Raw genomic sequence first — 25,617 nt, forward strand, 5'->3', positions numbered from 1 at the left:
ATGAGACACTTGTTTCTTTTAAGTGTGGTAGGGTTTGTCACTATCCAATCAGGTAGCCTTCTCAGGGCTAATGTCTTTGCACTGCTAAGTGACAGAGGAGGCCTTTCATTTAGTGAGCACACAACAAACAGTCCCAAACCTCTGAGACAATGGTCCACGGCACAAGCAACAGGCCTCTACGTAATGTTACGCAATCAACAGTGAATAACAATAATGGACCAGAAAAGGAGCATAACTACTGAAAGCTGCAATATACAGAAATACCCACTGTAGGTCTCGTCTGAGCAATACCCTGAGCCTTTAGCTGTAGTAACAAATAGTTTTGAATCTGGCTTTAGGTTTTCAATTAAAAGTCAACTCTAAATAACCACATTTTCTGAAAATGGTTTTGTAGGACCCTATTCATCCTGTAGTATGTGGTGACAAAAGTCTCATATTATGTGTCATAGTATAGAATGTGATGAAAGAAAATCATTATATTGTATAATAATAAGTACGCCATCAAAGACATGCCTTAGTAGAGTATATTACAGAAAAAGTTTCAATAAATATGCAATAAATATATATAAGCATTTGTCAATGACAAAATGTTTAAGCTAGTTTTTCCCCCCTTTTTGCTCACAGTGGGGAGAATACACAATGAAAAGACACAAGTTCATGGAAATGCCGCATTTCAGTTCAGTTTTAAATTGAAATTTAAAGTGTTGCTTTTTGACCTACAGTATGGCTTTTTTACACCCCCCAAACACATTTACATTTTAGATATACCTTTTTAGGACTCAACCCCATAACTACATATGGTACCGTAGTTTGCATTTGATGTTCATTGACACTGGCCCAACCTCAGCGCAGGGAACTAAGCAAAGAAAGACTGAGATAAGTATCTTAGTATCTATAGTAATAAACAACAAAAAAGCAGCTACCTGTCAGAAATGAAAGAAGAACATGTAAGAAATATCTTAAATGTTCGAAAGCGTCGGATGAAATAACATAGTCCAGAATGAAATAGACAATAATTTCTTGTAGACCCTTCGCATTGCATTGGATATCATCCAGCTGGGTCTCCTCTTTAGTCATGCTCTACCAGACTTACATTTTGCTTTCAGCAAGTCGCCTTAGGCGTCCACACGCGTCAGGAATGAGCTGATAATTTATGTCTGAATAGTCTGACATCATCACTAAGGATCCTTTTGGAAGATGGCCACAGCATAACTCTACATCATACGCATCCCATTTCCTTTGCCATACTTCAAGGCTCAGTACAAGATAATAACTATAAAGTTCAGGGAGTCTTTGGGAAGGTAAAGACCTTCATTTATCTTTTTCTGACCCGTGCAGCAATGCTTCTACCAGTGTTGAATAAGCTCTTCCTCAGAGCTTGCATGTGGATTAGTGCTTGAACCTTAGTTTATATCATTTTTTTTTACCAGTGCAGTGTTTTGTAGGTTTGATTATGGTAAATTAGGATGTAAATTCAGACACAACACAACCTAATGAAGGCGCTGTCTGCTTAACCTGTGTCTGTTTGCAATGCTTGGCTAAAGACTTCTTTAAGTCATCCAATGCTTATGAAAAAGAGAACTGTGAGTTGTAAAAGCATTATCTTTTGAACGAACTAGCGACCGTAAATGACGTAGATCTCTCGGCAGCCTGTGGCTGAATTACAGCCCCTTTGCACCACTCCCACTCACATACCGAGACAACGGTCTCACTTCTAACTTGCATAAGAGAAAAAAAAGTTTAAGTTTCCATCGTTGCTGGGAGCAAAATCTGCTAATTCACAGCTCAGCACGAGAGCCTCCAGGTCCCTGATGTTAACTCTAAGTCATTTATTACATGACTGGAATAAAAACTCCTCACTTTTTCCTCACTCACTTTTTTTCCACTCTGAATGCGGTAATATTGTGACAAAGTAATGCAGACTCCTAATGCAAACGCTCTGATTCACAAAGGTGAAACCCAAACAGTGGTGCCCCCAACAGGCCGGAGTACTGAACTGTACCATGCAGCGTGGCGCAGCATCAGGCGACCAGGAACATCCATTAATCTGACTACTTTAGTGCTCCTATAATTTGAATCCTCATCACCACATACTGTGACACATACACATACTGTGATCTCATCATTTCTGCCAATGAGTCCGTTGGTTTTTGTACTGCGTCTTTTAGTAGCTCCTCAGCAGGTTCATCTTATGTTTGCTTTAACTACGTCCTATTAAATAAGCCAAGCAGACAGCTCTAATGTTACTAATTATCTTCCCGTAGCCAGTGTTGTGTTATTTAAACCTCGGAGACATCCCAGTGTTCATTTCTTGCCGGGGACGAGAGGACAAACACAGGCTCACTGCTTCAATTGATTTAGTCAGCAGGAGCAATTCAATTTGTCTTGGGGTGGTTGAGAAGTGCTCTGTTAAATGGATTTTATGAAGGTATTAACCAAATTTCAATAGGCTATATGCTCCAGAGGTTATCAGGCAGTGATCTTATGAATCCTTAACATCACAGAGTGATGTAACACGAGCCCCCCGATATGAATATACTTAAATGTTTACTGTGCTCCAATACTTTAGTTCTTTCCTGCCCCAAAATTCATCCTATAAATTCTGTAATTGGAACTATGTAATATTATTGCGTTAAGTTTTTATTTACAGGACAAATTGCAGAAGAGCATTTTAATTGGACTTGTTGTAATAAAAAAACTGAATTTCATTGGTTCTGGGAACGTTTAGTCTGTAATCGTGTAACATGATCGCAGTTTTTGATTCCACTTTTCCTCTTCAGCTGTCGTGGCTGCAGAACCAACGACCCGCCGTTTGGCCATTAAGTACATTAAAAGGCGATGCATGCTGCGGACCTTGCCCTTGCACTCAGACATAATGCATTTCCAAAGTGAGCAACTGAACTGTGTAAAACAATTTGCTAAATTACAGAAAATTGCTCAGCAATTGCGGTTGTCAGACAGATGCAAACGCACAAGGCACACGTGTCCCTGCAAGACCCGACTCTGGGAAAAAAAATCCCGAAGAGGTTATAACGATTAGTGACATGTTTAATCACAAGCTTTGGTTTTTATTTAAGGGAAATCTTCTAAGTACATTTGAACATTAAACAGTTATTATTTCCACATTTGTCATATTGCACAGTTGGGGTCATAAAAAAAATCATTCAATCATTCATGTTTGTCTCGCTTGTGTTTTTTTGTTTTTTTTAAAATGACACTAAAGGAGAAAATCTTTTCCTTGTTCTGCGGTGGCACAAATCTTCTTGTGAATTGTGAACAAATGTAGAGGTGTAGTATTTATACATGAGAAGCAGGTGCCAAGAGATTTATCACATGTAAAGTCATCCATTAACTCCTGGAAACAGTATAAATTACATGAGCGTGTATGCAATAAACATAGATAAAAATTTATTATTTTCAGTTTCTTTTTTTCAGATTGGGTGACTGACGTGTTCATGGTCAAACATTAATTGGTTTATTTCATTATCAGGCTCAGACTTTAGACTGTGCTGGGAAACACCAAACCTTCCTCCATGCAAACTGCTGAAAGTGCAGCTTGTGCGGTGCCAGGAAGCCACGGCACCAAACGAGCTTCGCTGCACCTGCTGATCACTTTCAGCGGTAAGGCTTCATGTTCACATCTTATGAGCAGCGTGTCTGTGTGAGTTTCCAGCTTCTTCCACACACGCTTGTTTGTTTGCTGAAATATACACAGTTTTCAGTTACGACTGGTTCTGACAATATTTTACTGCTGGGAACTTTACAAATACTTAAAATTGCAGTGACTAATGTTTCCGCTCTCCTCAAACCGGCTGAAACCAAAGTGTTCACTAAAGTAAAATACGCACCTGCAAACATTTAATAACACCCGTCACCACATTCATCATGCATCACGACTGAGTCACCACAACGCGCACTGTAACACTCGCTTTGCCTTCATGCGTAGAGGCACAAGGTTAGCGACGCGAGAAGGCTCCTTTTTGATGATGTGGTTGATTTTTTCGTTTTGTTTGGCATTTCCTGTTTTTGATCCTCTGATAGTTCTGTAGGTGTAACTCTCTCTCAGACTCGGCACCGGGGGTTCAGACTGGGAAAGAATGATGTGATTGAAAGGGGTTCCAATGGAAGGAGAACCGTGGCATTTACACCCATGTGCTACAAAGCGCGTCTCATTCTCACGGAGAAAGTTAAATGCAGAAGTCGGTGCTGAGTTACGTAATGTGGTCGTCTGCCCACAGACTATAAATGCATGCGCTGCCACAGTGAGATGTTCTCCCTCCACCCCTGAAGCCTACTTCCTCCTCGCACGTGTGCACAGAGAAACCTCCCTCGCTGTACGTGAGCTATGTGACTCTTCCCCCCTCAACTTCGTCAACGCTCCTCGCTGACAGTTCAACCCTGGCTGTCATCGGCAAATCGCCTCAAAACAGAGCAGAGGGGAATCAGAGAGGACCCGGAAAGGAGATACTACAGTGATTGTCATCGGCGGGAGCCATGTGGGACCGCAGTGGCTGTGCTGCCTGTCGGCGGCAGTGAAGCGAGCCTCCTCCGACCCGCACCCTCTGACCCCGCGGCACCAGCTCCGGAATGCGTCTGCTGCAAGAGGTGAGGTCACCGCTAATTACTGCCGTGGTTGCTCTCAAGAAACTAGAGTCTGAGGCTTCAAGAAACACTGCTGGTTGGAAGTCTGGGGGCTTGAAAGCGGTCATTTATTTGAAAGCCCCACTCGCTTCTTTGTTGTTTGTGTTGCTCTAAACGGACGGTTGTCGAGGGAGAGGCACGTGCTGCGCGTGTACGAGCCCGTGTTCCACCACAGTTTGTGCGGAAACGCCGATTCTCTGCGGGGCTGGACGCGCGCTGCGGTTCATGCAGCCGTGGCCACAGCAACAGGCTGACGAGAGCGGCGGTGGAGGAGGAGGGGGAGAGTAAAACACGCTCGGCTTTGACTCTGACACCCGCGGAGCACACCCTCAGGGAGGCGAGCAGTAAAAGCTACTATCAGATATATTACAAAACGATAAGGAGTGCAGCACATTCCTCCCCTTGAGGCCCCACGTCTGCGCCGCACTCAAACGCTGACAAACCCTTTATTGGCTCGGAGGAGACGGGATGCGCTGCAGCTCGGGACGGGGTTGCGTCCGAATGCTTTCACAGGAAAAGCACAAACGAGAGGGAAACCCGGACGGAGCCCACGCTGACAGTGAGCAGCGAATGTACTGTAAACTCGTCACAGTCGCGTTACACACAACGCAGGGGGGGAAAACTCTACGTGACACAAGCAGAACAATGACTCGGCAGCAACTACAGAAGGCATTACTGAGAAAAAGTTCCCATCACCACAGTGTAGTTCCCCACCGACACACACACGTAACACAGGTTCTACACACGCACACACGCAGCGCAGGCGCATTATCATTCACTGCAGACGGCCCCGCTCTAAATGCCTGCTCTATTATTGGGTTTTCGATGGGACGGCCTGTCTCTCGCTGCAGACATTAATGGCATTAGACGCTTCCTGAGCCCGTAAACACGCGGAGGACGAGCCCGAGCGACGGAGCAAAGCGACAGCGAAGATGCCTCCGACGTCCTGAACAAAGGTTTAATTTCCTGCCAGTGAAATCTCAGATAGACAGAAAGATGTGAAGGATATTGAGGGGATAGCATCAACCAATAAGAACATTTCAAGGAGCCGATGGCGCGCGCTGCTGTTGTTGAGGCTTGTTTATTCACTGAGCAGCGGGCGTCTTCTTCATGAAGGAAGCGGTCGGGGTCCTTGTGATTCTACGCGATCATAGCAGCTCAGCCCGATTCGTACTGTAACGACTCACAGAGTTACATCAGACAGTGAGTGAATGTTATTTCTCATTTTCTGGTGACATTTAGCAGTGTTTCTTTTTTTTTGGCCTTTCTGTGCCATTTCATCGCTGGGAGATTTGGATCAGGAGGGAACTCTCTAGTAATCTCTAGGATTTAGGCCCGCAGCTCTGTCACGGACCGGGTCTGTACAGTGCAAATTAGGGAAATAATGAATTGATTAATTCAAACCTACTACCATGTAAACGTTTAAATCCCTGCTCTGCTGCCGGCTGATACATTAGACAGTAACTGAGCCGTTTGCCTCCACACAATAACAAATCACCCTACAAATAAGTGGACTAGGTGCATTCAGCATCCCTCATTGTAAAATGCAGGGCTCCTGCCTGTCGCACGAAGCAATTTATCACAAATATGCAATAACATGAAATAATCGTGCGAGGTATTGCTTTTGTGACGTTCCCGACACGTTGCAGCTGAGGGCGGGATGCAAACTGTCATCATCCGTCAACGTGACGGAGCCTGTTTCTTTTGGACTCAGCTTCAGACGCACTCAGCTTGTCTGGGGCCGCTGAGGTAAAACTCTTCCTGTTGCTCTTGCAGGAGACTCTCTAACTGGTGTCAGGCGACGCGCGGAACCATGAACAGCACCGTCGGCACAAACTCCACTCCACTCTGCGTGGAAATCCACAAGAGCTCCAGCGACTTCCTGGCCTACGTCTACATCCTGACTTTCGTACTGGGCCTGATCTTCAACGTGCTCACCCTGGGCCCCATCTGGCAGCAGGTCCGCAGGCAAAACGTCCTGGGCATCTTCCTGCTGTGCCTGTCCGTCTCCGACATGTGCTTCATCTTCACCATGCCGCTCTGGATCAACTACTACTGGCAGAACCACCGGTGGAAGCTGGGCAGCGGGTCCTGCAACGTGGTGGGCTTCTTCTACTACTCCAACATGTACATCAGCATCTTCCTGCTGTGCTGCATCTCCGTGGACCGGTGCCTGGTGATCACGCGGCCGCTCCGCTCCAAGGCCCACCGCACGTCGTGCTACGCGTGGGCGCAGTGCGCCGCGGTGTACGTCCTCGTGATGCTGCTGCACGTCATCGTGTTGTTCAACGATAATCTCACCGGCGCGCACGACGAGGTGAACAACAGCGACCGCTGCTACGAGACCTACCCCATGGAGCGGCCCGTGGCTCTGTTCAACATGCTCCGCGTGGGCCTGGGCTTCTTCCTGCCGCTGCTGGTGTTGGCGGTGAGCTACTGGAAGGTGCTGGCCACCGTGGGCCAGAGCCCCGGCCTGACGGCCCAGGTCAAGCGTAAGGTGCGCCTGCTGTCCTTCGGCGTGATCGGGATCTTCTCCGTCTGCTTCGCTCCCTACCACGTGCTGCTGCTGGCGCGCTCGCTGGTCTTCTACCGCAGCGACAGCACGGAGCCCCGGGGCGGCTACTGCCAGTTCGAGCAGAGCATGCACCTGTTGTTCTCGTGCACGCTGGCGCTGTCCAGTCTGAACTGCGTGGTGGACCCCGTGCTGTACGTTATGGTCAGTAACGGGGTCCAGGAGGACGTGAAGCTATTCTTCAGGAGAGGCCAAAAGACAATGACCCACAGCACTGTTGTATCTGCAAACAATAGAGGAAATGCGCCTAATAATAATAATTTAATATGAAAAGTAAGACGTGTGTGGGCGGACTAGTGCACCTTTGTGTGTGTGTGTGTGTGTGTGTGTGTGTGTGTGTGTGTGTGTGTGTGTGTGTGTGTGTGTGTGTGTGTGTGTGTGTGTGTGTGTGTGTGTGTGTGTGTGTGTGTGTGCATACATATACACGATTATGCATACTTTTGTAACTCATGAGTTCATCTCCAGAGGTTCTGACTCATAGGAATATTTACATTTCCTAATCAACCCTCCCTCTCACCTCCCTGTGGAAAGACAGTCCGACACTTCCAACCTTTTTTCTTATTTTTCTCCCTAATATGCACAAAGTAGAGAGGACTGACTAGCAGATCACTGTAATTGCATGGTAGTCCCAGGTTCTGCTTTCCAAAGAGTTCTCCACTGCAGCCACTTCTGGTTTGTGGATTAATATTGCTGGCGTTCAAGAGCCCTTGTCTTTTTTTTTTCCTCCAATCTATACAAGGATGCTGTGATTGTGATTGTGTGACCGCGGCATAGCTCAAAGTATCGCCTCCACTGCATGCGTCTGCAAAGCATATATTAGCATGACACCAGTGAAATGTAAATAAAAATAAGCAAGTGACTTGAACAGGTGTTGCTCAGTTACAGTGGTTACAGTGTACAGGTAAACGTGTGCAGCAGCTGTGGCCTCCGTCTTTGTTTGTTCAGGTGTTTGTGAGAGAAGAAAGGACCGGGGATAAAGGGAGCGCGGTCACATTTGAAGTTGTTTTTTTCTGTGAAACCTAATAAATACTAATACAAAACATAAGAAAGACAAAGACTTATTTATTTGTTCGGGTGAGCTGCACTGAGTGGAGGAGCAGTGGATGCTTTGTCTTTCAGCTAAATTGCTTTGTGCCATGTTTATTCTGAGGTAATAACATGTCCTTGCATGAACCCAAGTCAATGTAGAAGAATAACTAAAAAAAATTAAAATGAATTCAAGCTTTTTGCCTGCTTTTCTATTACGTGTAACCAGTAGAAACCAGGGGCGATTGGGGGTCCTACGCAGATTTGTCTCCGTTTACAAGCCTCAGCTGTGGAAATCCAAAACACACTGAATTTGTTCGAGTCCGTTGAGTCTGAGATCACTGATTCATCTGTTCGCTGGACCTCCGCTTTGTCCTGGAGCTATTTAAAGGGCGTCGCTGAGCCACACGGTTGCCCTGAGTTACATGTTCCCTCATTGTGATGAACATGGGCAGTTTATTCTCATGACCCCTCCCTGCTGGCTGAAACACTCACTGGAACATCATGCGTCTTAATGATTTCTTTTCCCATATGAGTGACGTTACCAGGAAAGCTCAGTGGGTCTAAGTACAGTAATGACTTGTCAAGCGTCACACACAAACAGAATTCAGGAAGCCGCGAAGTGTCGAGAGATTGCTGGTTTAGAACCAGTTGTTTGTTAGAAGAAGGACAAAACAGGAAATGAAAGCAAGCCGCTAGATTAATCTACACTCGACAACTTCCTCCTGATCATAAATCCTAGCACGGAAGCAGCACAGGTTTTCCCTAAAGTAAATGAGCTCCTCACACATTTATTTCCATATATGCAAGTGTTAAAACACAGCGAAATGACCTGAACGCAGCCGTCCATCAACCTGTGGCATTACAACCCTATTATAAATCCATTCTCAGTAGACTCGGCTTTTAATGAGCTAACTCAGACTGTTGCCAGACTTCTTGGGAAATCAATACGGTGTCATTGATTGGCTGCTCTGACTCATAGCCAGAGTTCACACATCATCTGTGTATGAGTGTATCATATAGAAAAACTGTTCTTACTGAGTCTTACACTACTTATGTAGGAACAGGAAGAATTCCTCGCACATACATACTTCCTCTGTCCAGCTCCATAATGAGCAGTCAGCAGTGATTCGTTCCTATTAATATTGCACGGTCGGTACAGTATCCTGCTGCTGTGTTATGAAGGGAGTCTTTAATGAAAGTGTAGGTCTTAACAGGCAGATTGTCCAACACCTGACGCACATCTGGATCACATAACCCAAAGCCATTTGTCTTCAGACTTGATGTTTCGTTAGCAACTCGGTAAAGAGGGTGTTTGATTTATAGATTTATCTATATAGTGTATTGACAGGCACAGTTCAGTCCCTTCACGGAATTAAATATTTTGGAATATGACTTAATTTGCATATGGAAGAATAACAACAAAGCCTTAAGGAAGAAACAGATGCAGCAGACCTTATATACTGTAAACAGAGACAGAGCAGGAAGTGTGGGCATGAATCGCCTCACAAAAAGTACAAACCTGCAATAATTAATAAACAGTGCTGGGTGTATGAGACTCAGGCAGAGTAATACTAGATTAGTAGAGACTAAGCAAGTGACAGAAGTTCCATGCAGCACATTGATAAGGTAACGTAAATGAAGTGAGATTGTGACGATGCTGTTTAGAGGATGAGGCTGTTTATAGAGTAAACAAGGAGAACAGCACTACGGAGGATGAATGGAAGGTGGTGTATTTTACTGGGCCTGAAGTCACGCTCCTGTTTGTCGTAGCATGAACTGTGCCTCGTCCTAATGAAATAAACCAAACCTTCCTAAAGGAAATGTCTGGATGGCAGCATGTGTTTGTCAACCTGCATATATCAGTCAACACTATTTACCGTCACAGATGTTACAGATGTTGACTGCACCATTGCACCATACACTATATGCTGCCGTATGGGTGCCCATAGCTTCTATAGGTCCACATAGCAGCTCGTGCAGGAAATGAAATCACATCTTACGACGTTAGAGGAGCCTCAGAGCGCCTGTGCACAGAAACACACCCCATTGAGTGAGTGAGTGTCGTCCCGGTCACATTAGCCAGTTCTCCGGTGTTCAAACATGACCTGACACCCAGGCAAGGGCAAACAAAGAAACTGTTAATTACACTCGTTGGCGTCAGCACAGAGATGCTCAGGGGCGACTTTATTTTTCATGCACTGAATTTTAATTCCATCATTGTGCCGGTCGTGCTTTCCAGATGCAGGCGAAGCATTAAGGTTTTGTTTATCACCTATTGATTAAATTGCACAAACTAGATTCGAAGGTGTCATATAAGCGTCAGGTTTGGTCTCGCACACATTGATCTTTTCCAACCCGCGTCCACACACGCGGTCCGTGCACCGTCACACACAAACAATACACAGAGTCAAATCATAGAGCATTAGCACTACATGTTCACTATACACAGCAGGCAAAGAGCACTTCACCATAATAAACCAAATATACTCTAATGTGGAAAATACACAGACATCATTTGATAGAGCAGAAGGTTTTGAAGCATAGACATTCAGTCCCAAGGGAACAATTATTAACAATCTCTATGTCTTTAGTTCACATTCTCATCTTGATGTTCAGAGTCCATAGCTCAGATGATTTTTGGCACCTCACTAAAGCGGTAGAGTGTTTAATCACAGTACTATATGTTTAACCGGGCCCCTTCAGCCTTTAAGGTCCGTCTAGGCTCCGACTGACCCAACAGCAGCTCAGTGATCCACAACCCATGCATTCCAGAGGGTGGCTTTATTTCCTTCATCACCAAATAAAACTACAGTCTGGTCTGAGTCTCCTTCCCTTGTTTTGTCTGGTGACGCTGTAAAGAAGCCACAGAGTCAATGTGAGATGAGACGTGGAGTGTTTCCGGCTGGCGATGGCGTAGGAGATCAGCTCCGGGATGCTGCTCGCTCCACCATGGCCCTCTGGCGATGGCGGCAGGGGCAGAGGTAGCCCTTCAGGTGCATGCGCACCTTGCTGTGCAGCGAGGCGTAGATGAAGGGGTTGTAGCACGCCGAGCTCATGGCCACCAAATGGCAGCAGACCTGCAGGATGTTTATGTAGCGCTTCCCCACGAAGTGAAAGTCGGGGTCCAAGTCCAGCAGCAGGTTCAGCACCTGCACGGAACATGGCGGCGCTTGTAATTGCATTTAACCTGTGATCTAGCAGCAAATTAAACGTGTCAGACACCAGGTTCACCGAATGTGAAACGTGCCATTTGCTAATTATTGTGGCGTAATTGTTAGCTTGCGCTGAGATGTTGTGATGGTTCTGGTCAACACATGTGACTCCTGCTCGTGCGCGTTAAACCAACTGCAACTATAATTTGCATGCATTTGTCAATCAGCTGCGAGATACGTATGACGCTGCCACATCTTGACATCTACATACGAGCCGCGCCTGCGTTTGTGTAAATGGGCCTAGATTTGTAACACTGTTCCCTTTCCCTCCATTAAAAAAATGATGAAATCCTAATCTGTTTGGCTTCTGCATGGCTCATTGTGGATGGTACTTGAAAACGAGCTGCGGGTTAATGATGCATTCTTTGTAATCGTGCCCTTTTTTTCATCACTGAGCTGCTCTCGAGTTTATGATTCGGTATCAGACACCGGGAGAAAAGTGTTGATGCGGTAACACGCTCCTACCTGCAGCGGCAGCCAGCACAGGGCAAAGGCCAGCACCGAGGCCACCAGCAGAGAGAAGGTCTTCTTCCTCCTCTGGCTCCAGCGCTGCTGGCTGTCGGACGGCTCCCCGGGGACCGAGTAGCGCTTCAGGCTCACGGTGATGGCGCAGTAGGACACGCTGACCGACAGCAGCGGGATCATGTAGGAGGCTATGAGGATGAAGCAGGAGTAGAGCAGCCTCAGGTTGCCGCTGTTAGGCCAGAACTCCTCGCACACCACCAGGTCGATGCCGCTGGGCCGCAGGTCCAAGTAGCGCGTGTAGAAGGAAGGAGGCGCCGCCAGGGCCAGCGATATGAGCCACACGCCCAGAGTGACTGCGCCGCAGCCCCACACCGAGATCCTCCGCCGCACCGGGTGAGCTGCAACAGAACAAGGGCAACCCTCACGCTCCCACACACATTGGCAAACGTGATAAGATCGGCGAAAGCGAGGTCGCTCACCCACAACAACGTAGCGGTCGGCCGCGATGGCGGTGAGCGACAGCACCGACGCGAACACGGTGGCGCACTGCAGCAGAGGCACCAGGTGGCACAGCGGCCTCCCGAAGGCCCAGCCGCGGCTGTCGAAGGCGTACGACGCCGTCAGGGGAACGCAGCTCAGGCACATGAGCAGGTCTCCGGCCGCCAAGTTGCCGATGAAGAAGTTGGTGGCGTTGTGGAGCTTCTTGTCGGCCAGGATGCAGGCCAGCAGGAAGGAGTTCCCCACGCCCGCCACCATCACCACGGCGCAGTAGAGGGGCATGAAGAGGGGCTTGAAGCGCAGCAGGAGCTCCATGCCCACGAACATGTCCAGAGGGTCGCTGTGGTTCATCCCCGGGGGTTTGATGGCCTCTAGTCGCTCTCGTCCGGCCTCGTGGCTGGTGTTGCCAGTCACGCCAAAGCCTTTATCCAAAAAGAAATCCATAATATCCAGGAGACCGATCTAAAAAGAAGGAGCGTGATTGAGAATATTATACCTCACTGCAGTTTGTGAATCAGCCAGTAAGATGCACCGAAACCTGCTTAGACTGTGACTCACACCTCCACTTCACCTCATCGCTGCAGGAACATAACAGACTCACATTTCAGCAAAGTTTATTTCAACTTGTTTCAAAGCGGCAGGCCTCATCTGTATGTAGTAATTTTCCTTAAATGTTCAGTGAAGAGGCAAATCACCACCGACAGGCAGTTTGTCATGTGAAATCACAAATGAGCTGTGATTGAGAATAAATGATCTCTCATGAGAAATACTCCAAAGGTTCTATGGTTGTATCCAGAGACTCATCCGTGATGGATTTGGATGTACTACGCGCTGGAACATTATCTCCACTGGCGCCCTTAGCTCCCAATACTAATCCTGGCTGCTGTTTATTTACGTCTTTAACTTATTCAGTTAGAATAAAGTCTCAATCTTATTCAGGTGAATCTTGTCACGGCTTCATTTGAATATGTAAAACTATCTGTTTCAAGTCGCTGCTTTCAGCTTATCGCACATTAGAACAGAGAGCAGACAACCCAAGCTGACACAACCGATTTTGAAGGTAATTCAGATGGAATTGTTTTTTCCAGCCCACCGTACACATCACTTCTCATTTTGTGATTTACAGCGAAAAAGGTTTCCGCCGCCTCACTGTGAGTTCATTCTTTTGAGCCTGCTGCAGAGTAATTGATAAGGTTGCACTGATACCTAATAGGTCGAAGTTTTAAATCCTGCCGGCATTTAACCGCTTGAAGTTCTACTCTGCAATAAAAGCTTTAAAAAAACCAAGACATCCAAAGTAGGACCTGCTGCCAGTATATGCTAATAAAGATAAGTAAAAACTGTCACATTTTGTGCAGATATGACTCAATAACAGTTGAGGAACAGCTTAAACTGGATCCTGGGGATCCACACAGGCTCCAAAACCGGCTCAGAGAGCTGCTCCGTCCACATTCTCATGCAGGTGCTTCGATGCCTCTGTTCCCCATCACCGTGTGGCCTTTTTACTCTGGCAGTTAACAGTGAAAACACTCCAGCCTCTCGCTAAGTCTGCACTTCAAAGGCTTTTCTAATGTCTTTTAATCTTTGTGGTAATGTCAACTTCACTTTCACTGAAGAACAGAATCTGACCTTTATCTATGAGTTATCTGTTTTTCCCCACATATAGAATTTATTCAGGTGGGCAATCTGATTTATTTTTAAAGGTCTCTTTGGAAATGAAGCTGAAAGCAAATATTGATTGAAAGATGTATTTTTATTGATTAGACACTGACTCCACTCTTTTGAAGAATAGTGAATGTAATGCTGTAATAAAGGAAGCTATCTAGTGTCTTGTTCAGAGAGATTTTGCAGTTTTTTCCATTTTTCATTAACATTGACAGTGCTATTTCAAATTTACTCTAAAAGCAAAAAACCAACAGCACAGACGTCGCTAAGTGAAAGAGGGAAAGCACCAAAGTTTCCACCCGCATCTGCCCCATAAATGCCCCATAGCATCATAGTGTCGCACGCTTGCATGCAAACATGGTCTCAGCCCAACCAGCCATTTTTCTCCCAGTTCAGGCTACGCCGCCGTGGCGCGCTAACGGACCATCAGTGGCCAAGAGCCAGTTAATATGCGGCACAGGAGGACAGGCGGTAATGAATTCAGATGTTTGTAGGGTACCGCATTAGGAGGGAGCCATCTGGTTTTGTCGAGTGTGGAGAGTAACATGTAAATGAAAAGCTTAAATGTGAAAGTGAAAGCCGGAGTAGTCATCTTGACACAGAAATTCATAAAAACAGAACGAGTTGGGCCTCAGCTGCTATGAATCATGACACCTCCTCATTAACCTGACCTTTAATTCAGACACATAAATGGTACATTAAACTATACAAATGCAATGTATTATTGTAGCAATGTTGAAGAAATGTATTTACCTCATCAAAGTTTCAGTAAAACATATTTCAAGTTTAAATGGGGCCGACATTTTATTGGTTATTAAAAAATTTCACTTATCTCATTTCCATAGACTTAAACAAATATTTTCAAGATTTGCACAGTGCAGATCGTATTTTTCCATTTTCAATCTCTGACCCTATTCCGGTCCTCAGTTCAGGGTCTTCCTGATCAGCTGGAGTGCATGTAATGAAGTTCTGAAAGCCACCAGCACACAGCGGGTCCTGTGAATCGATCTTGAGCATTTCCACCACCGTGTGAGAGAAAGAATCAGCAAAGACCCTTTAGCAGATGGATCCACTCCAGTGATCCAGTACGACATCCAACGCAATCAGCCGAAGGACGTGTTTTCTGTGCCCAACTCAAAAACTGTTAGTAACTGTTACAGTACTTTCCCACTTCAGAGGCAGTCGGTGCCAGACTCCAGCGCGCCGCTAATATCCTATTTGTTATGCACGTGTGTGTGATCAGCAGCAGGAATGCATTTTCTGATCCCATCTGGTCCCATGCTGCCTACCTTATTTGACAGCTCGGAGGTAACCCACCCTTGCTTAGTAACGCTGTTGCCATGGCCTTTGTGGAAAGCATCCAGACCCTGCAGCTAATTTGTGAGGCGTGATGAGAATTGAGAACCCTCAAAATGCAAAAGAGGAAGGACGACTCCTGATTATGCCTTCTCTCGCCCGCTCGTGTCCGTTGTCTCTTGCTATATTTCATTACATCGACTCCCGCGCTCTCTCTGACTGTGGTAACATTTGCTTTAAATAAAGTCTTGCTTTCCTGTCAATCACAGGCTGTTGAGGATTCCAGTCAGAGCCGGAGCCAGATGGAAAGGTTGGACAAACATGACACAAAGAAGGTCAAGATTTATTATATGCCATTCTAATAAGCAGCTCAGTGGTGTCTGGCTTATATGAGAAATGTGCATTATTACCAGATGTAAAATGCTTTTAGCATTAGTTAAAAAAGTTTGGCCTTTCCTTAACTTTTAATGCAACATGTCTGTCACTGTCCAGTGTGGATTACATCGTTAGAAAAAAGGCTCCAGTCAATGGGTTCACGTCAGCACACTGAGGTTTCCCTCTGCACTCACATCGTTCCTCGTCTGCAGGGCAACTGTTGGCTAAATGTTATTATCTCCCGCTGACCCTTTCAATTAGAGAGGTCAAAGCCGCTCTAATAGCATTGGTCGCACTAAGGAACACCTCATCGCAGTTTAAGAGGTTCAGATGCATCTGCGTGGGTTCCAGCCGGCGCTGACTGGACCGGTGTCCGGCCTGACACGGCCCACCCCGCTTGTTTACTCGCCGGACCAGCTTTGTGGGCCTTAATTAATTCGAGGAGCAGTTTATCATCTTAGTCTCCCAAAGAATGGGCTCATGCAGCATTCAGTCTTCCGCGTGCAAACAGATGGTTTGTGCCACAGGTGCCACACACAACCAGAGAGGTGTGTTCAGTGCCTGGGGAATGGTACTAAAATAAAGCCTGTGGTAATGAATCGGCTACAGCAACAGGAACGTGCCTAAAATTACAGATAGAAAAAAACACCCGCTTTTGGATTGAAGTCAGGAAATAGTGACACACAAAGACTAACCCAGAAGATTATAATAAGCTGCATGGAAACATCTGAAAGGAAAGAAATGAGCTGCTGGGTTTGGTCACATGTCACTCACGGCTCCGTGATTCACTGTTCCACCCGTGTCGGAGGTCAGTCTGCAACTGCTGTTTCGTTTGTCACACAGTCTGTCAACCATATTAATCATATTTGGTTTCTTGTGACTCATTCCTTTCATTGAGTTACTGAGTAAAGTGAGTCTGCGCGCCGATCGATGCATAAATGCACCGGGTGGTCGCGTTGCTTTTGCACGGGGAGTTGTGACGCAGCCGCACGCACAACAACCTGTGGTGCGCCGTGCGTTTCTGAAGTGCGGCACGAAGCAAATTGTGGCGCATCGCAGCACAGACATGTGGGAACCCCGCGTGTTTTTAGTGGCTGTGAGGGGCGATCAGTGCGACGCTGCCGCCTGCTCACAGGCGCCTCGGTGCTTTTTTGCGGCTCCGACTGACGCTGATATGAAACATGCCAGAGCGCTGATTGCCTGTCAAGGCTGACGAACGCTCACACAAACACTCATTTGCATTCACTTCAGTCAAAGCGTGCGTAATTGCAATTAAGTTCTTTAAGTTTTTTTTTTGCCATCAGGTGTTGGTATATGAAGCCGGTTAACGTCTGTGAATGAGCAGCCTGGAATTAAAAATAAAACTTCTAATGAGATAATTACGCAAATTAGACCTTAAATTTAATTGTGATGTTTAATTATGGGTAATTGTGTAATATTGCAAAACAGCCAAGCACAAAAAATGTGTGGAAAAATGTTGTGTTTGTGTGCGTGTGTCTGTAAATCTCAGGGAATCAGTGAACAAAGAAAGTCTTACCTGCGCCAATGTTTCAAATCAGAGATAGTGGGAGAATCCCCCGTCGCCTCCTCAGCTCAGCAGCCGAGTGTATTTTCTCCTGCGCGTCCCCGTTGCCTCCCTCTTCACTACTTTTCTTCCTACTCACACATATCACACCTGAAGTGGGACACGCTTCTGCTGCATCTCACAGGAGCCGGCGGTGGTCGACGGCGTTGTCTCACTCTGCACTTAGTGAGAGTGACGGAGGGAGAGAGCGGAGGGACCCGCGCCGCCGCGCTCCCTCAAATCCTCATCAGCTGCGCCCCCCCCCCCCGCACGCGCGCGCTCCGCGGCCGCACACGCGTCTGAATGGATCCCTCGCTGCGCGCCGCGCTGGCCCGCGCTGCAGCCGGTCATTTGCCCTCGGGGGAGAGGGCTCCTGTTCCCTTCCCCTTTATTTGCTGTGCGAAAGCCGCGATTGCCCGCAGATTCTCCCACGCCCGAAGGATGAATGGGAGAGAAAAGGAGCAGCAGCGCAGAAGAAAGGGGAGCCGGTCATGTTTACCTGTCAGTCAGTTTGGAGGATGTGGGGAATGTCCAGTTATCACTGCAGGAAAGTCGAATAAACCTGTTTTTTAGCCCACATCATATTTAATTCAATTTGCTCCAGATTAAATCAGTCTCCAGCACACGTTCCACAGACAAAGGTTGGTGCCGTTCCCAGCAGCGTGTGAGGCTGTGTGTTCGTCTACTGCGTGTTCTCTGACTCCGAGTCAATTCATCCCTCTGCGCTGCCCTTTGAGACGCTCCGAACGCCTGCTGACAAAATGACTCCAGCATCAGCGAAAGCCGCATCAAAATAACACTCGGACCGCTTTTTCCTCCCTCGGCTCTTAATTCCTCGTCTTCTTTCTCTTCTTTCTGGTAGAAGCCGCTCTGTACTGTCACTGTTGTCGAACGCGCGGTGAGGTCCTGACACTTGAGCTCAGGAATCGGCTCCTCTGTTTTTTTCCAGCCGTTTTCCAAGCAAATCAATTGGAGGGCGGCTCAATACATGACGGGCCTCTCAACAGAACCCACTATCCTGGCAAAACCTTAGGAGTTAAAGGTGGCAGAAAGGGCAAGGCAGTAGATATGGATTACTGGATTTCAGAGGAACCCTGTGTGACAGATCTTTTAGTAGGAGCCTGAGAGAAAACTAACTGTTTGATTGGTTTGTCTCGCCTCTGTGAAAAAAAACACCCAAAGGTATTCAAGAGGCTCTCAGCCGCAGGATTTTAAAGATAACCTGCAAAAATAAACACGAGTGCATAAATAGAGGTTTGACTGTGTGACAAGGATAACCCCCCCCCCCCCCCCATTTTTAGTTTCTCCAGCCGCTAAATGTTTGATGCTTGCGACGCGCGTGTGCATTATGATCTGAAATAACCGCCTGTAAACACTGAAGAATAATTACACTAGCATGCGTTTTATGCAGATGTGTGACTAAGCCAGCGTTCGGGCAGCGAGCTGTGAGCAGACATTTATTGAACCTTGTTATCGGCGTGTCACAGCTATTGCCTGATTGACTGTCTGCGAAATTACTGCGAGTCTTTTTTGCAGGGCTGTATTAATTGCTTGACAGTGTCTGTGTAAACTGTGAACTTATTATGAATCCCTATAATTATTTTGCCATAAGGACATCGGGGGATTTCTAATTAATAAAACATGTGCCAGTGACGACCCACCGCCGCCGTAGAAGAAGTGCGGTTATAAGTGAATAACAAAGACGTCAACGCAATCACTGCAGATATCAGGCTCTGCTGTGGCAGTAACGAGTGTTTCACGCGGTAATTCTAATGCTGGTCCAAACTTTGGAACTACTTGTAGACACACTGAACTATTCCGCCCTGTCTAGAAACAGATTAAGTTTCCATGGTATCCACTGGCTCTGTGTAATAGTCATGTCCTCGCGGCAGAAAGTCAGACACCGTTCAAAGCTTTCACTTTGTTCAATCTCCTACATGAAAGTGTTTCAACCTTGTGCTAATTTAACTTACAGCCAGCTGTGTTTGCTTTAGGCAGTGCAGTGGGACACGGGCTGAGTCAAGTGAAGGTGTATGTGTGTGTGTGTGTGTGTGTGTGTGTGTGTGTGTGTGTGTGTGTGTGTGTGTGTGTGTGTGTGTGTGTGTGTGTGTGTGTGTGTGTGTACTTGAGTCAAAGTGATAACCAAAAAGCGTGTTTTCCTGCCAAAGTGAGGACATAATGACAACGTGAGAAGAGCTGGTGAACATATACTGTACTTGTGTATTCTGCAGTTAATGAGGCAGCCTCTTCCCTTGGGTGCTGGTGGAGCCCAAACATAGAGGAAAAACAAACAGAGTATTGTGAGTGTAGATTGTATGCGTTGGAATGAGCATGTTGTGTAAATGCTGCATAAGTGTGGCTGTATTTTCTGTGGAAGACGAATGTTTCCATTTTCCAGCACTTACATTGTATTAAATGTTTGATTTTGCTTATCACTGAGGTAAGAAGAGCAAAGCAGTGCAGCGCCTCAGCACATCAGCTCAGCTTCACCTCCCACGTGTCTGTGTATACATGACCCGCCCTCCAGAAGTCAAACTTAAAGATGGAAGCTGAGAGGGAGATGAGGCTGACAGAAGACTGACTTCACCAAGTCGAGAGTTTGTGAAGTGGAAGCCGAGAGACCGACGGCATAGTGAATAGAGAACAGCTCCAAGCTCAAACCAAAGAGATGAGCTTAAGAGACAGTTAGACCTCAAAATCCAAGTGGTTTTGTTGAAAATAATGAGACGATAATGATATAAATCAAGGACGAGAGCAGGGACAGGCAGAAAAAAACCCAACACATGTTAAATTGTGATTACAAATAATCAGCTATCGGAAAGCTACATTCTGGCAGCTTATTGTGATTTCACGCTTCAGTGCCGCACTCATCATTAAATCAGCTCAGCAGTGACACAAGCTGTAGTTTGCCTCTTCTTTCTTGCCCCATCAAACACATTTTAACTCTACTAGAGCTTTAAACTACTGTATGTACGACAATGTGAGGGGTCACACCTCCTGAGAAACTGGCCAACAAACGCAGGATTTTAACTTGAACACACCGTAAATGTCCAGTAACACATTTAATGGCATTTCACATATTCATATTTAAAATAATTGCCTGTGTATCTTTGCAGATAACCTCTCGTTATGCCCTCGTGTGGCTCGGCTGTGGCAAATGAGAATGTTTACCTATCATTATCTTCGCTGATGGCTATCGACCCTAAATTAACGCTGCCGCCTGCTGCTCAGTTTTGTTCAACAAGTCGGCGCTGGCGCCAGCTGAGGACAGAATGAGCTGTAACCTGCCAACAGCATTAGCAGGATAAACAGTGGTTTGAGGGCTACCGTGGCGTGTGTCGACTCCGATACATGTCACACTGAGCGGGATTACTGCCGGCGTGTGTTTGCTGTCATCTTCTAGTCAAACTGCAGCTATTGAATCGCGTTCTGACCTTTAAAACACGTCCTGCAGCTGTAATGTGTGGAAAGTGTCCAGTTTTAACACGGCCGGACTACTTGGACTACTTGATGCTCTGTACAGTAGATTATTGTATGCGTAAATCCCTTTTTTAGCCATTTTCTATAGTTTTGTGGCTTGAGGTGATTCTAGACAGACACCGAGTTTGAAAGTTTCAAACCCTCTTTTCCTCAGAATTCACCATCTAAGATGGTGGATCGAGTCTATGGAAGTCCATTAGGACCCAAGTTAGAGCCACGAAGAGTGGGGGTCAAGGTTGAAGTTACTTTATTAAACAAAACCAGAAAAATCACAAGAACCAAAAACACTCCCACAAAAATAAACACTCAATAAAGAGAACGATGAAATTAATTAATTAAACTAATTAATACCACTAAAGAAAGGCTTGCATGGCACGAACAAGGCTAAACAGAAGCTGGGCATAAGAGGAACAGCTTGCATACAAATGCTTAGCGGCTAGCGCTACTCGACTCCCTTATACGTCTTAAATAAACACTGTGTGATTTACAAAAAGCAAGAACCAAGCGTGTGACGATAAACATAAACAAGTGCTAGAGCGGAGCGTGAACGAAGTTAGCATGGCTGAACAAAAGCAAGGTAAAGGGAAGCACCACTGCACGTCTTACAACCCTGGCAATGCTTGACTAACATGAGCAAAGCCAGTCCCTTAGCCAGTGTCCATGATGGTGGTAATGGAGATGTCAGTTACGACCCAGCACTGACTGCAGGGCTGGGACTGTATTTGAATGGAGGCAGAGGGGAAGATCCAGGTGTGTGGAATTGTCCCGGTTGCAGGGAGTTTACTGAGGGAGAGAGGGCAGAAACATGGTGAGGTGAGAGAGAGACGGAACGGCCGGCCCAGGGATCATGACACTTTCACAGGAAGTCGCCTCTTTGTGACATCATAAAGAAAGCAGTGACACAGACACTGCACTCAAAATGGAATTTAATAAAGAACCTTTAATTTGGGGAACCCCACTGTCTTGACTCATGCTTTTCCAGATGTAATTTCTGTTTGTCTTTTGATGTCTTCGTAATATAGTATTGTATTGTGTATTTATTGTATACTGAAATATGCTGACTCATATACCGTAAATGTGTTTCTGGTTATTGTGCCTAGCTCCTACACAGACTCTATATACTACTCACACCTTTCAGAAAAATGTGTTTTTGGCTAAGCAGAGTATTTAACCTCTGAGGCAACTGCTTTATTTATTTCATTTCAGTGTGAAACACAACTGGTTGTACTGAATACCTGGCGCTGTATGGCACAGTTTATACAAGCCGTTGTGTAACTAGTCTGTCTATTCACGCCCACGTGCCAACCGAGAAAGGTTAAGCTGTGTATCGCAGCTAATGTGTGGTGACAGTTGTTAGCTGGATATTTGCTGGAGTCAGGGTGAAAACCTGTCAGAGCTGCACACACCTTTAAAAGAAATGTGACCTGAAATCGATGTGGCTTTGAACCAATTTGAGGTGTCAAAGTGATGGAGAACAGGACTTTAGTTTCTAACTCAAAACCCTTTTTTAAACCATTGACACATGGAGTAGCAGAGATTCTGTATCATTCCCGAGCAGAGCACTGATCCTAGATTTATGCTTTAAATGAAGTAATAGTAATAAACAGTTCAGTACATTTATGGATGTGCAAAACCATAAATATACTGTACACAAGCAGTTTTCTGTCTTCAGTGTCAATGTCACCTATTTTTAGGGTGTGTGTGTGTGTGTGTGTGTGTGTGTGTGTGTGTGTGTGTGTGTGTGTGTGTGTGTGTGTGTGTGTGTGTGTGTGTGTGTGTGTGCCTTGTTAGTCTCCTACTCAGCTACTTTCTCCAGTATCTACAATACTACCACTATATATGTGGCTCAACCACAGATAATCTGCCTGTCACATCAAAGTGACAAAAAACACACACACACACTTGGCCCCTACTGCAGCTTAGTTTCGATGATCGTATCTGGAAAGTACAAAACCTGCCCTGAATAAAAATGTTTGTGAGATTCAAATGAATTTCAGGGACACTTGAGTTCAAGTGTTTGCACTTCCTTTTAGTCTCTCACTTATCTTTTCTTGTTTTATTTTTCTGGAAGTTCCCGAATCCTGTCAGAAGCCACAGACTTCCTGCCAACTGATGTTCCCTCGTATTCAAAAATTCTCAGGGTTCATTCTACTGGAGGGAGCATGAACTCTACTATTACTCTATATGGATATATGTCCTAAATTCTAATAAATATATGGATATTTATTTCATCACTGTTTTGAAATGACTTACACAAGATGATTTAAAAACTAATGACATAATGTATTTTTTTTTAATCACACTAAATATCGTTGAAATAAAACATGCAAAATGCCAATAGTGACCGTAAAACATGGTGGTCCTGCTTTCAGTTCCACACAGCCTTTGTAGTGTTTTGGGTGCTTAATTAGAGCTATTCCATCCTCTCCAGCTGTTGAACGCTGTTCTGTACAGTACGTACTCTGATTTAATTATAAAAGCCGGCATTTGAGATTGACTCTTGTTGAATCACCTGCACCTTTTGTTTACAGCTTTTGCTCTCAGCTTTGCTCCGCGTCATCTAAAAAGCATTTTGCCGCACTATTGAAGTCTAGGCTGAAATTTCAGTTTTAAATATAACTCGAAGAAATTGCCGCAGGCAAGAAATATAAATAAATGGTTCAGTTTAAGGGGATTTTTTTGGACACAGGTGTTGAAACACAAACACACACACACACATCATGAACATTCTCTGCACAACGACTTACTATCTTGTGGTAATTCTCAGTTATGTTGTGGGCAGAATGCTTTTGGCCAAACATTTTAGTCAACATAGAATATTTTATTAGTATTCTGTATTATGTGTTTGATTTACCATCACCTCATTACCTACCTTTGAGCGGTTTCCTCCCTTAATAACTCTCCTCTCGCTTCAGCTGGCTTCTAACAATGAGCCAGTTTATTGGCCGTTAGAAAGGCTTTATTGCCTGTTATCTGAACCGTCACAATCTAATGGCAACAGGAAACAGACATTGGATTTGTGCGTTTTGAATGATAACACCTTTTTGACTCTTGACCTTTGTCAAAGTACAGTATATACGATGATGAATCTTTACTCAGCTGAAACTTATTTACTTCTTTATCCCTACAACCCTTATAGTCATAGCGCATTAATTAGATACCACTTTTATTTAAATTCCGCTGAGCTACAACAGTAAGAGTCATCAGATAGATGGATTTATGTTTCTCTATTTCCATGTGTAAGAACTGCATGAGTTTGCATGAGATGGTTGAGGTTGTGGTCTGCGTGATGTTTGTGTAAACTGAGACCTGTTAAAGCACGTTTATGTCTTCCTGTACATTTAGCACATTTAGTAAGAAATCTAAATATATCACACACAGCACTTCCTGACTTGACTTGAAACCCAACCACCAGCCTTCACATATACGACAACGTCCTTGGTGTTATATGGCAATACAGTAACCGAAATAAAGACAAGAGATGACCTTTCACCTGTGTGAAAAGAATCATCCATTTACCTTCGGGCAGGTATGACTCAGCTGGAAGAGCAGGTTTTTCACAAAACCACAGGCTTGGCGGATCAATATCGGCTGCCTCTAGCCACATGTTTAAAATGCCACTGAACCCCAAGCAGCAGTGCTTTGATTAGCAGAATCCACAACAGTTCACCAATGGATCAATCAAGTCCTTCCAAACTAAACATTTCACTTTCTGTAGCATTATATCCAGAATCATGGTCCATACTGTATATTTAACAATAATGAATACCACTGCAATGCATTAGATATTATTAATGGCGACAAATATCAATATACAGTACATTATCCACACGCCTGTAGGTGACACAGATGAACACAGAAGCATCATAAGAGCATCCTACAGGCACAGGCCAGTAAACCTCCAACATCCCAACAGTTAGCCATGAGGCATTCCCCCTGACAATATTGCCCTCTTGTGGATTTCACTTCATCAAAGCTCAGTACGCTCCAGAAAAAAGCTTAAAAGTGTGCACACCTTGCACCACGAAGCAGTGTCAAACAGCTTCTAGGTACTTTTAGTGTGATAAATATCGCCTACACATGTTTTGATGTTAATGCTATGGGACTGAGGCCTGGTAGGTCAGTTGGCAGAGCGTCGGCCTTGGAAGTGAAAGCGGTTCGATCCCTGCCTTGCATCAGGTGTGTCCAAGACACATCAGGCTAGCTCCCGGGGCGCCCTGCGTGGCAGACCACTGCTCCCCCAGGAGCAAATTTGTTGTTTGTTGTGACAAGCGACATAATGACAAATAAAAGATTCCTTCTTCTTCTTCACATCTTCTGCACTGATGGAGTCCGTTCTTTTAATCCTGGTTTGTTAATGAACACAAAAATGAATTGATTTGCATGTGATCTTTAAAAGCCCCACATTTCCTGCTAGCTCTTAAATGAAAGCTGAGGAGAAGTTCAGAGAGTGACCATTTGGCTTCCAATGAAGCTTAAAGAGAAAAATACTTTGCAGTAATTTCCTGTTCTTTGTCATTTTTACTGAGCTTTTCATTTGCTCTGCCTCATTTCGTGAAACATTACAATCGTTCCCTCAGGCTGATACAGATTTGTCACAGCATTTCATAGAACATAGCATCAAAACTCGTAACAAGATATTCCACCATAACCTGGCAGAGTGAGGAAATCCTTCAGTAAAGCGAAACATGAAATGTTCCAATATCAGCACATCTCAGAGTTTTCAAAATGTTTAGTAGCTGGCAAAGGAGTCCTCACGCCTCACAAACACATGGATGCAGTAGTCATGTCCATGAGCACATTGAATTAAACATGATATT

The 25,617-nt window shown here is 45.3% G+C and overlaps 2 protein-coding genes across 4 annotated transcripts; one reads left to right on the top strand and one right to left on the bottom strand.

Annotated features, from left to right (window-relative positions):
* The first annotated feature begins 3,851 nt into the window (after positions 1–3,851).
* gpr184 (G protein-coupled receptor 184) lies at positions 3,852–7,610 on the top strand. Of its 2 annotated transcripts, none has more exons than XM_029172163.3 (2): positions 3,852–4,605; positions 6,418–7,610. In XM_029172163.3, the coding sequence occupies exon 2, from the start codon at positions 6,455–6,457 to the stop codon at positions 7,481–7,483; it is 1,029 nt and encodes a 342-aa protein (XP_029027996.1). In that variant the 5' UTR covers positions 3,852–4,605; positions 6,418–6,454; the 3' UTR covers positions 7,484–7,610. The 2 variants fall into 2 exon arrangements, with proteins under 2 accessions (XP_029027996.1, XP_029027998.1); XM_029172165.3 differs by lacking the exon at positions 3,852–4,605 and adding an exon at positions 4,612–5,844.
* Positions 7,611–10,657: 3,047 nt separating this feature from the next.
* Positions 10,658–18,133, bottom strand: si:dkey-202l22.3 (7 transmembrane receptor domain-containing protein). 2 transcript variants are annotated; one of them, XM_029172162.3, is made up of 4 exons: positions 17,291–18,128; positions 12,399–12,879; positions 11,920–12,317; positions 10,658–11,391 (listed from the first exon to the last, which is right to left on the bottom strand). In XM_029172162.3, exons 2-4 carry the CDS (start codon positions 12,859–12,861, stop codon positions 11,164–11,166), a joined length of 1,089 nt encoding a protein of 362 aa, XP_029027995.1. In that variant the 5' UTR covers positions 12,862–12,879; positions 17,291–18,128; the 3' UTR covers positions 10,658–11,163. The 2 variants fall into 2 exon arrangements, with proteins under 2 accessions (XP_029027995.1, XP_040929485.1); XM_041073551.2 differs by having other exon boundaries at positions 11,920–12,879; positions 17,291–18,133.
* Between the last annotated feature and the right edge of the window lie 7,484 nt (positions 18,134–25,617).

Source organism: Betta splendens, chromosome 13 (assembly GCF_900634795.4).
Source record: "Betta splendens chromosome 13, fBetSpl5.4, whole genome shotgun sequence".
Lineage (NCBI taxonomy): Eukaryota > Metazoa > Chordata > Actinopteri > Anabantiformes > Osphronemidae > Betta > Betta splendens.

Coding starts and splice junctions, on each gene's coding strand:
- si:dkey-202l22.3 (XM_041073551.2), bottom strand. CDS start 12,861: ATGGATTTCTTTTTGGATAAAGGCTTTGGCGTGACTGGCAACACCAGC. Junction 11,392..11,919: donor TGTGCTGGCTGCCGCTGCAG/GTAGGAGCGTGT, acceptor TGTTCCGTGCAG/GTGCTGAACCTGCTGCTGGA.
- gpr184 (XM_029172163.3), top strand. CDS start 6,455: ATGAACAGCACCGTCGGCACAAACTCCACTCCACTCTGCGTGGAAATC.